Below are 12,152 nucleotides of genomic sequence, written 5' to 3'. Positions count from 1 at the left end.
CTCAAGGTAAGAACTTCTTGTTAGAAACTGATCTTTGAAAATAACTTAGAACCTGATGCAAGGAATTCCCACCATCTAAAAGTGTCACGAATTGAGGTGTAAAACGTTAGGCTCTTTGAGTAGACGTGTACTGTTTTCATTGCCTGTGGTTCTGAGGTTATTAATGATCAGCGTATTCTTTTCCTCCCTATAACACCTGGCTAAAATAAAAGTGCCTCCACTGGTATTACATTAAGTTGCTTATTTCATTTCAATGATGTACATTTTCCAAAAACAGACATCTAAAACAAGTGACCTGTTTCAGGGAATGTAAATTATTTTCAGAATTTCAGAAATTGAAAAGGGATAAGAGGAAGGAGAAAATGCTGGGCTGGTGTGAAGCGATAGCGCGTAACCCTCGCAGGATCCCTAACAACACGCGGACCCCCGAGGGCTCAGAGGAATGGGCTGATGCTTCGCAAACCTCCACACTGGTGAGTGCAGCCGTGGTACCTCCAATGGCTTGTGTGAATGGATGCGGAAGGAATGGGGAGGGGGCCGGGGAGGGCTTCCTCATAGTTCTCTGCTTTGCAATGTATTATATTGCTCATATAGACGTCGCTTAATCAACGGGTAGTAATAAAAACATCTTAATTTCATAGAATCTAGAGTTTAATTCAGATTAACAATTTTTTTTTTTCTTTCTGTTTCTTTGGACATCACCCGTCCATTATGTCAGGGACCTTACAGAGACATTTAAAGTTTATATCTTGCATTCTACACTTCGGTAATGGAATCATTAGAGGAAAACAAGTACTGTTATCCAAAAATAATGAAAAATCAGCCTCCTACCTTCTGTATTTTCCTATATTGAATCCTTTTTAAAGGCATTTTTTAGAATATATAGGATTCAAAAATTATAATTTTGATATAAAATCGTGAATTGCTAAAATGATTTGAAGACCAAATCAATAATATACTCTTTCTTGTTTTGTTTTCTGCTTTAAGTTTACATGTTTGGCTTTAGCTAGCTTTTATTTCCCAGTGATTAGGAAAAGAGAACTCATTAGCAAAAGGAGTTTTATAAGTTCTTTGTTTAGATTTTGGCTGCAACATACTTCATTTTGATTTAAGGAAGGAAAATTCCATTCAATCTCTAAGTTTTAAATTGACATGTTAGTTGTATTTTAATTGCTATTTTACCATTTTATAAGAACACGTACTTTCATTAGCCTGATTTATTAGTCGATGAACATATAATTAAATATAAGCAAAAGTTTTAGGTTTATTTTTTTACTTTTGAGTTACTTGATAATTTCTATCATTTTACATAAAAACAATGGTCCTGAGCAAGCATTATTGAGTGAATTTCAAGAGAAACCATCGAAAGGAATAGGCTTTCAATTGACAAAACATAGAAATGGGAATTCTGTTTAATTCCATCATCTTAGACTGTAGGGAGAGGGCTGAGGGTATGAAGAAAGTATGCAAGGTGATTGGACAAAGTTCTAGGGAATAGATTCTTTGAAATTATTATCTGCAGTGTTTCATCTCACTCATATGCTCTTTTGTAAATTACTGGTTTCAATAAAACTGCTTGGCATGAGTTAACACCATTTAAATACACACGTTGCACAATATTTATACATAAAGCTGGATTTTGTAGGTACCATGCAATAGCTAAAATTTTTTAAATAAAAATATTACTTCTGTGATCTCATTAGAGTGGCTTTAGTGCTTAATTCCTATTTCATAGAACCATAGATCAAAACCACTAAAAAAAATCTTGAGCAAACATTTGGCCTGACTTTCTTTTATAATTTTGGGTAACCTAATATTAGCTTCATTTTACAAATGTGTAGTGGCCCAGAGAAATTAAGTGACTTTCCCAGTGTCACTTAGCTAGTAAATGTCACTTCTAGGATTACTAGAAGCCTGGCTTCTGAAGGTAAGGCATGCTGTATTAGGGCAATAGTCTTCAGTCACTGTAACCTAACCGCCAAGTCTCAGAAAAATAAAATATTTCTTATGTTATAGCTCATGTGTCTAGGGCAGCTCTCCTTGGAGGTTCACTGTCAAAGGTTCACTGATTATTCAAAGACTCCATCCACCTTTTTATGCTGCCTTCTTAAGCACATGGCCTCTTAGGTCCCTGAGGAAAGGAAAAGGCTATGCTGCCCATTGTGCATGAGCTCTGATGGAGCAACCTGAAGTGTGTAGACATCCTTCCATTTGCCAAAACCTAGTCTCATAGCCCCATGTGAACTGCAAGGGAGGCCGGTGAATATCAGGAAGCCACGTGGGCAGGAAAAGCAGATAAGGACATCTCTGCCAAAGTCCACTCTTCTGGTCGCCAAACATTCATGTCATGTTTCCACTCTTTCATTAAGAAGAGTTATTATTTTCCAAGAGAGATAACTAAACATTCTTTCAGTCACTGGATTCAGTTCAAATTCATGGTCTCTGGTTATTCATTGTCCTCATCTAATGATGATGATGGTGAATCACCTATAAATAAACGATTTATATTTTGCAACCAGCTCCCAACATACATATATACCCAGTATGAAGGAGAGGAGTAGGAAAAGGGAAACCACAATAAACACTCACATTTGGAAAGAGAAAGAACTAAATGTACATGGAAGTCAGTGGTGTATTCCTGCTGGACAGACATTGTCAAGTCTCCCTGACCTCTAGGTCAGGGGGGATCCTTGAATTAGCTTTGACCCTGCTCCCTGGGAGATCTCCCTTGTCCGGTGCTTTCCTCTAGCCTCTGGATATGCCCTCTGGGAAGTTCTTCCTTTCCTATTATTCTCCTTGTCCACATTCAAAGTGCCTAATGAAACTTGTATAGCCTTAAAATATTTTATTTTCCTGTTTGGGGAAAATTATGGAACCAGGAGTTGTTTTAAGTCTTAGGAATTTCAAGGCTCATACTGATGGAATCACAGTATTTCAGTACGACGATCCTCTGCAATCTGCTAGGGCTCTGATCTCTTTGCTTTCTGGTAGTCTGTATGCCTAGCAGAGTTCTATCTTGGTTGCCTTTGATTTCCAGTTCTCCATGTCTCTATCTCAGGATGATCGTATCTTGAAGAACAGGCAGGAGGACCACATCCTTAACCTCTTTGTCCAGAGATGCTTTGTTCAACTGAGAGGGTCCACTCGGTGTCAGCTCTGAAAATCATATTAGCCTTGAGTCACTTTATTCAAATGTAACTTTTCATTGGAACTTTGTTACTCAACACTCACCTCAATGGCAGGTCTACCGGTTGGGGTTTAGAAGAAGTCAGGCATTGGGTCCAACAAACCTTGAAACTTTCAGATTCTCTCTATTCCTGGTCAGATCTGCTTTCTGCTTTCATACAAACCGCTTAGTTCCTGAGCTCACATTTCTCCTGTAACACCTTGCTGAATGTAGCTGATAGTATTTAACATACATTATTGAGTTCTGTTTTTCAATCTATTTTGAGTGTTGCCGGCCCAGCAGGCCCAGGGTCTGCCTCTTGAGTTAATTCAAATAGAGATTTTGCCAATAGTTTTGCCCAAACATCATGCAGATAAATAGCTTTCTACCTTTGTAATCAGTTTCCTCCCTCCCCGTTGCTTAAACATTAAACAAATGCCACATATTTTAGACTTTTCTTATGGTAGCACAGACTTTGGCTAACTGATTTCTGTATTCGGATAGTTATAAAAGTTGGGGTACAGTCAAGAAAACAGAAACAGCCAATTTTAACAGAATATATAACATGAAAAATTATTTAATCTGCTATTGGAAGATTGAAAATGTCAGAAAGGTACACAAGTTTGGTAACTGCAAGAAGTAGCAACCACCCATACAGAGGAATCACACACGGAGGAGACTAGAGCTACCCAAACCTAAAAGGTTGACGGAGGGACCCCTCGGAACTGCACCCCAACTCTGAGGAGGGATGCTTCTCAGCTGATGCAGGAACCTTGGAGCTCAGAGGAAGGACCCTGAAGATCTAGGACCCAGACCCCTGAAGGGGATGCACTTCTCAACCCTTATATATTCAAGTCGGGGGAAGGGGCTGGTGCAATAAAGGTAGTTCAGGGAGTGTGAAAAAAGCTTAGAAACTGGACCCATCTTCCACTGCCGACTTGAGTCTTGTGGGATAACGCTAACAGAAACAGAGTCCTCTCTCTCCTCTTGTCTAATGGTTTCTTTTAGCACTAGCATTGGCAGAACCTGACCAAGAAGTAAATTTCAAAGGAGACATCTGGTTTGAAGGCTCCCAGCTCCAGCACCTCAGTGTAGAATACAGGAGAATGGATTTAGGGCTGAGTGATATTAGCTTAGTAATCAGTATGGAAAATTAAGAATAGAAGCTTTAACGAACTCAGAAATTTCATAGGCTTAACATAGTAAAGGTTTGTTTTCACTCATGGCTCAGTCTGATACAGGACATTTGATCCTCAGACAGTGAATGCAGAGATCTCTGCTCCTCCCATCTCCCAGGGCTGCTGTCTTAAACACAGGCCTCCTGGTATTGAGTTTATCAGTTAAGGGGTGCAGTATGAATGGGTGACTATGTAGATAGCAGTTTAGGTTTGGAAGTGCTAAGCATCACTACCCTGATGCCGTTGGCTGGAATCAATGACACATCCCAGTGTATCTGTCAGAATGATGGGAAATAAGGTCTTCCTATATGACCAGAATAGGGAAATTGAGAGCATTTGGCCAGCCTCTACCACAAATGCGTTCATTCTTTGAGTGGTAGCAGTTTTGTCCTGCCTTTCCATTTTATATCCCCAGGATTTAACTATCACTCTCTGCTGTCACCCGGAGCATTTGAGGCTTTTCTGTACAAATCATACCCCATCTAATGATGATAAGGGGAGGGGTAGAAAAAGGAGGATGAGGAAGATATGGATGATGGTTGTTTGCCAGGAGCGTTTCTAAGCATTTCACACACATTCCCGTTTGTAATGCTACAAGGATCCGATGAGGTGGGCATGATCATTATCCCTATGTTGTGGATAAAGAAACTGAGCTACAGAGAAATGTAAAACCTGCTGAAAGTGACTTAGGTAATAACTGGTGAAGCTGAGATTCCAACAGTCCAAGCAGTCTAAAACCAGAGGGCTGCTCTCCTGTCTTTCAGGTTGGGGGAAAAAGTCATTATTTGAGTTGTACACATTTGGTTAAACACAAAGATTATAAGGGAGATAATAATACATTACAGTGTGTGACATAAAAACAAATAGGGCCTTTTCTTTATAATCTCTTGATTACATGTGTCTGTTAGATAACTCTCTGCTCTGCATTGACTGACATATAAATATGACCAGTATCACCACTGCATGCATCCTCAATAACTGCCCTAATTGAAAAAAAAATAGCACTTTTAAAAAATCTATAATGCAGTTCAAATTATCTGCTTTTTAAATTCAGAAAGTGCTTACTTAGCCTAAAATCCCTTGAGTAAGAACATTGAAGGGTTTGAGAGATACTTATTAAGCAACCATCTTCATAGTTTTAACCTATGGGGTGAGGGAGCCCTTTGTATGACAGGCAGGGAAGAAACCTTTCAAATTTATTGTAACACAAGTTTACATGTTAAAAACAAAACAAAAAAGTACCTTATACTGACTATACCCTTAAGCAATTTCTTGAATCAAATCAGAGTTCAACATTAAATTCAAAATGAGAGCAAAAGATATCATAAGAAATAGAAATAAGAAGGTGAAAGATTTTATGAGGAATGGAGTTTTTAAAAAAATCTATGGAAGTCAAAATAGGGAGATCGAAAAATGCCATTTTAGGTAGTCATCAGTGACTCCAGAAAAAGTTACTTTCTTCTAATCAGTGATGGTTCTTTAAGACTATAAATAGACTATGGTTGGGTAGAAAAGAAGAACAAAGTGTCACTCTATGTGTTAGATGAGGTGATTTGCCACTTTCAATCATGTATGCATCAGCTCAGGGCACATTTTCCAGGCTTTTGTGTACATGGTCTGGGATGAGGTACTTGCTGCTCTAGAAAAGACTGAAGATACTAGATAAGAAAGCTTTCAAGGAGAAGTATGTTTTATATATGTATACACATATATGTATATAATTATTTGTAATAAGACATATATTTATAAAGCTTTATAGTTTTCAAGCAGTCTTTATGTCCATTGTGTCATTATAGCTCACAACCATTCTGAAATGCAGGAGTCCCCAACCTCCGGGCCACGGACCGGCACCAGTTGATGGCCTGTTAGGAACCAGACCACATAGCAGGAAGTGAGCAGAGGGCAAGCAAGCGAAGCTTCATCTGTATTTACAGCCGCTCCCCATCACTTGCATTACCGCTTGAGCTCTGCCACTTGTCAGATTAGCGGCAGCATTAGATTCTCATAGGAGCGCGAACCCTGCTGTGAAGTGTGCATGAGTGGGATCGAGCTTGTGCCCTCCTTATGAGAATCTTATGCCTGATGATCTGAGGTGGAGCTGAGGCAGTGATACTAGCGCTGGGTAGCGACTGCAGATATAGATTATGATTAGCAGAGAGGTTTGACTGCACAGAGACTATAACCAATCAATGCCCTTGAATCATCCCAAAACCATCCCACCGCCTGGTCTGTGGAAAAATTGCCTTCCATAAAACCAGTCCCAAGTGCCAAAAAGGTTGGGGAACATTGCTGAAATGTACACAATACAATTTAATTATTCAAATACATAATGAAACGGAGATGCTGTTAAGAGTTTAAGTAATTCACTCCAAATCATAAGGACTCAGAACTTCTAATTTCCAGGTTATTTATATACCACACCCGTTATGAGTTATAGTGTTTTGGCATAATATAAGTGAAAATAGTGTAACTCAAAAAGGTGAAGTAATTCACCCCAGTGGCAAATCAGAATTTGTGATTCTGATTTCTGTCTAATTTTAAAACCCAAGATTTTTCCAACTTGCTGTAAACTCTTTCTAGAAATAATATAACTTAATAATACACATTTTAGAAATCAAATTTTCAGCTACTGGATGACTAAGTACCTCCTTACATAGCCTGATAAGTATTTATTAATGAAACAAGCAGCTAAAAAGATTCATGTTTAATTATTTCATAACCTTATTTTCAAAATAGAACAGTTGTGTTGAAGGTTAAAGTTCCATAGTTATTGAGCTTATGAAAAATCAGAAATTAAAATGATGCACTTTTATTTTTACTTCTTTTCGTATGTTTTAATTGAGCCATACCATCATCAGCTTTTTTGTTGTTCTTGCTGCTCATAGACTTTACTAGTATTTTCTTTGGTTTATATTAAACCAGCCCACTTGGACATTTGCGTAATATAGATGAAATCAGCCCCTGAACATGTGGCTTCTTCATCTGGGATCCCATTCTTTATGATTTAGTGAACAATGACTGGATATCATACAGAAAATGAATGCATGCCTAGAATTTATGTAACTTTAATTAATTACAAGTGATCCTACCATTTCAAAGATAATATCACAAAAGAGCAAAATTAGATGAAAACAAAAGAAAGTCAGGTAGAGCTTTTGCTATAGACAGATGGATATAACATCTTTTTCCTTAGTCTATGCCAAAATTTGTAATGTTGATATCATTTGCTACTGGAAATAGCCATATTATCCAAGTCTAGTAGGTTGAAGTATTTTGTATTCAAAATTAACAAAATGGGGCTTCCCTGGTGGCACAGTGGTTGAGAATCCGCCTGCCGATGCAGGGGACACGGGTTCGTGCCCCGGTCCAGGAGGATCCCACATACCGCGGAGTGGCTGGGCCCGTGAGCCATGGCCGCTGAGCCTGCGCGGGGCCCCCCGTACCCAAAAAAAAAAAAAAAAAAAAAAATTAAAATGTTTTAAATTATTTGTCTTCTATGCGTAACTTTCAGCAATGGTGTTGTTTGAATTGATTAGAGTATGGTGTATTGAATGTAATATATAATATTTAATCATTAAATTGGAGTGAAGAAATACATCCTTTTGACCAATGACCATAATATTTGATCCAAGTCAACTATCTTTATGCAAGAATGGTAACAAATGAAACTGAGGGAAGAGGAATCTGCTTCATAAATTAGTAATATGGAAATGATGTTTATTATGCAAATGAAGGAGATAGGAACAGGAAGTAAATGTGTATTCCTAATAGATCTAGATTATATGCAGAAAAGCTTCTTTTCCTAGATCCTTGCATGGCTAGCCTCTTCCTTCAAGACTTGGCACATCTACCATAGCAACTTTGACTGGAGCTACTCCTGATTTTCATCCAACTGTGCCTCACCCATTCCCTCTCTACACCAATTCTGATTTTTTTTTTCTTTTTAATAGATTCATCCTAATCTGAAAATAGTTACATAAATATGAATGCATGTTGGTTTATTTTCTGTTTTCTACACTAGGATATAAGATGAAAAGGGAATATCTGTCCTGTTTACCTCTATATCCCTGGTGTTTTGAACAGAATAGGAACTGAATAAAATTTGTAGAATGGATAAACAGCTTGAGCAGACAGCATGAACTGAGAGAAAGTGAAATTATTTTTTGTTTATAAAATTCTATTCAGTACGATATCTCATATTAAATCCCTCTTACTAGAAATGACTATGCCTTAAAATAGGGAAGAACTAGTCTGAAGGATCAAACAATTCTGAGATGGTTTCTACGACAAAAATACATAAAGTTTTGGAAACTGAAATCATGATTATAAAAGCTACATTCCGTTGGAATAAGGCTCCCCTTTGGTAAGAATTTAAAATATTGCAGATAGCTTCCCCAGTGCGTGAGACAATGAAATGTAAATGCATCCTTATTAAGAAAACACATTTACCGATTACGGTTTACCAGTCGTCTTCCTTACTCTCTTTCTTTCCATTTATCCCCTTAGTCGACTTTTAGTCTTAGCAGGCTGAAGGAAATCATATATCTGCCTACAGCAAATGGACTGGTATTGCCCTACAAGCATAATCTCTCTTAGGAACCAAATAAATTGGTAAATAAAAAGAGGAGTTGGAGTATATTAAATTTCTCATTAAACATATTGACTTATTTTCAGTAGGTTCACCCTTATTTCTTTCAGTCTCTGAGCAAGTGGGCCAGCTTCTCATTGTGTGATGACCTTTATACATTGTGAAAATAAATAAGGGCAGATAGAGTTTGCAAGGTTTTTTTAACCTCATTTTCTTCCTCCCTTGGATTCTTTCTTATTTGATTGTTTATCAGTTATTGCGTTTAATTGCTATTACAAAGCCTTTACTAAGTACTGCCAAAGGCAATAGTGAATGAAATCTAAATTTTTATTAGAATGACTATAAAAAACAAAGGAGGGAAGTGGCATAAAAGACCTTGTGCCTTTCAAGAGCTTTGATTTTTGTAAGGAAGTAAATCATTAAAAATATACCCCAATGGTTTTTATGGAAACAGATTGAACTGAAGAATGCAAAGGCGGGGGAGACTGGTGCCTCAAACATCACATCACAAAGAAAGGTTACGTTCGCCGTGCAGCTTAAAGTAATGCATTAACTTTAATTGTATAGTTACTGAACAATGTCAAAACGTGATTATTCACAATAGTAATGATTGATCTAAAAATGCTCCTCAGAGGAAGAGATCTTTTCCTCTCCAGAGCAAGTCACCAGATCATATTCAGAGCTGTTCTTTTTCAAAATGTGTCATGTCTTTCTGTTTCATTTAGATATAAATTAAATTGTGAGCTCCTCAAAAAAAATGTTTAATTCTCAATAGTTGTTTAATTCTACTGTCTGTACAGTATTTAGAACGTACAGATTTTCCAATATACTGATTTAATTTTCTGAGACCCTGTGGTCATTTTTGTGTGTACCCAGATAGACAAGTGTGGAGTTGAGCTGCCTGCTTTCTCTCTACTCTTAGCAGGCTGAAGTGATACAGACAGCAAAGTTGTCTTCCTTGTGTTGGTTTTTGTGGGAGTGTCGTCATGTTTCATAGCAAGGGACCAGGCAGGACACATGGGCGTGATATTTGTCAAGTCAGCTTGTTTTGGCCTCAGAATTAAAAATTGTACCTGGAAATAAGTGGAACATGTCAGAGTGGTCCTGAAGAATCCAAGCTATTTCTGTGCAACAATCTTCTTACTCAATCTTCTTACTCAAATAGGATAGAGTTCATTTATAGCTCAGATACATTTATACCTCAGAACACAATTACCAATAGCATAATAAGAGTATTTTTAATGCCTGTTTTATGCTGACGAGTTTAGATGTGTATCTCAAAATGTCCTGGTAACCCTGAAAGCAAGTACTGCTGTGCTGATGGCACCTACAGAGACATGAAGATGCAGGAAGATTAGAAAAGTGGCAGAACAGGCATCCAGAGTTCTATGCTACTCCGTAGACTGTATTTTGTTCATTGAAATATTTGATAGTCACATCATTTAATATGATGTTGCTTAACCTAGAGTAACTACCCTACTAATTCATCACTGTGGTCATTGAAAGGCCTGATGAATGAATTGTTTGACATCCAGGGCTGTCCATTGTTGAGTTTCAGTTTGGGACTCCAGAGCTGTCTGTTGTCATGGAACAAAAAGGGTAAGTCTCGGGGGAAATGGAGTGATTCAGAGCTATCTGAATCACAGTTATCACCCAGCTTATAACGTGTCTTCATTTATTCATTTAACTACTCTGTACTGATAGTTGGCTTTGTGTGAAGCCCTGCGCTATGCAATAAATATACAGGACTGAAAAAAAAGACAGTCCTTATCCTCAAGAATCTAGGGAAGAAAACAAATAAATGAGTAAGTCAAAGGTAGGATAGGAGAGGGAGTAAAGACAGGGTGTTAGAAGACCCCTTAGGTGATGCTGGTCCAACTGTGGGAGTTCAAGTTCCCTGTAGACACTGAGAGTTGGAGATATGAAGAGGATGGTGATAAGGAGGGACGAGAAAGGGCATTCCATGACCCTGTGTAAACCATTTATCAAGTGAAAATTAAAGTGCTGAATTTCGTTTACTTTTTTTTTTTTTTTGTGGTACGCGGGCCTCTCACTGTTGTGGCCTCTCCCGTTGCGGAGCACAGGCTCCGGACGCGCAGGCCCAGCGGCCATGGCTCACGGGGCCCAGCCGCTCCGCGGCATGTGGGATCTTCCCAGACCGGGGCACGAACCCGTGTCCCCTGCATTGGCGGGCAGACTCTCAACAACTGCGCCACCAGGGAAGCCCTGGGGTATGTCTTTTAAGAAGCCCTAAGTGCAGGGTTAAGAATCAGTGTGCATCAGAAGATAAATTACAACTCTTAGGTAGGTATGGATCTGAAGATGGGTCCCTACAAAGCCAGCTCCTTCCCGTTACATGGAAACTCTTCCTGCAAACACTCTAGTTAGCTTCATGCTAATTCCTGACATTAGAAAAAGAAGTAAATATTTCATTCAATCTGGCCTAAGACCACCATATGTTGTTCATCACTACCCTATCCAAGGGAACTGTGCCAAGCCAAGTCAGTCCATTTTTATTTCTTCTTTCAAGAGGCTCATTGTTATGTTACTTTTCCCATCTCACAGATGGGGAAGCTGAAATGAAGACCTTTGAAGCAAAATTTTCCTTGTGACTAAGCCAGGTAATAATAAAGAAAAATAATCTTTAATTATATTACATTAACTCTTTATATAAGGTAATTATATATGCTTCTGTAAACCACATGTGAAATCCTCAAGTTTGAGATATACAGCCAAATTCCATGGATGAGTTGCATCACTCATCTGTCTGCCCTGTCTATAAAGATTTCTGACTCTGGGATTCTAAGAACCCTGGATGTGGCCTTACCTGTTCCATACATTGATTATAAATGATAATAAGTATTCTATCCTAGTTATTATACTGGACTTTATTTACTATAAGTATTGAATATTTATTTGCATTTATAACAACAGCATATGTCTACCTATCCAGAAAGCTGCCCTGACTTGAGTAGATGCCTATGAGGACAAGGTATAAATATAGAGATTGACTTAAGATCTACTATGTGAAAAAAAGTTTTATTGTCTCAACACAAATTGACCAAGCATAATATATCGTGCACGTCCTATTTTAGTTATATATAACACAAAAGTTGTTTGAGAGTACACAAAGCAGGTTTGACAGGTTTTATCAGGTGACCAGTTCCTGCTACTTATTCTCTTAAAGTTACAACTCTGATGTACCTAAAGCAAGGTTGTT

The 12,152-nt window shown here is 38.2% G+C and overlaps 1 protein-coding gene across 1 annotated transcript in view; it reads left to right on the top strand.

The window, feature by feature from the left end:
• The first annotated feature begins 362 nt into the window (after positions 1-362).
• The window catches only part of MARCHF1 (membrane associated ring-CH-type finger 1), a 319,475-nt gene continuing 307,685 nt past the window's right edge, over positions 363-12,152 (top strand). Inside the window, exon 1 of the mRNA XM_007461544.1 lies at positions 363-473. Coding sequence (XP_007461606.1) covers positions 363-473 — 111 coding nt within the window. The remainder of the gene's footprint in view (positions 474-12,152) is intronic.

This window comes from Lipotes vexillifer, unplaced genomic scaffold, assembly GCF_000442215.2.
Source record: "Lipotes vexillifer unplaced genomic scaffold, Lipotes_vexillifer_v1.1 scaffold744, whole genome shotgun sequence".
Classification (NCBI taxonomy): Eukaryota; Metazoa; Chordata; class Mammalia; order Artiodactyla; family Lipotidae; genus Lipotes; species Lipotes vexillifer.
This window is presented reverse-complemented; position numbering and strand designations above follow the sequence as displayed.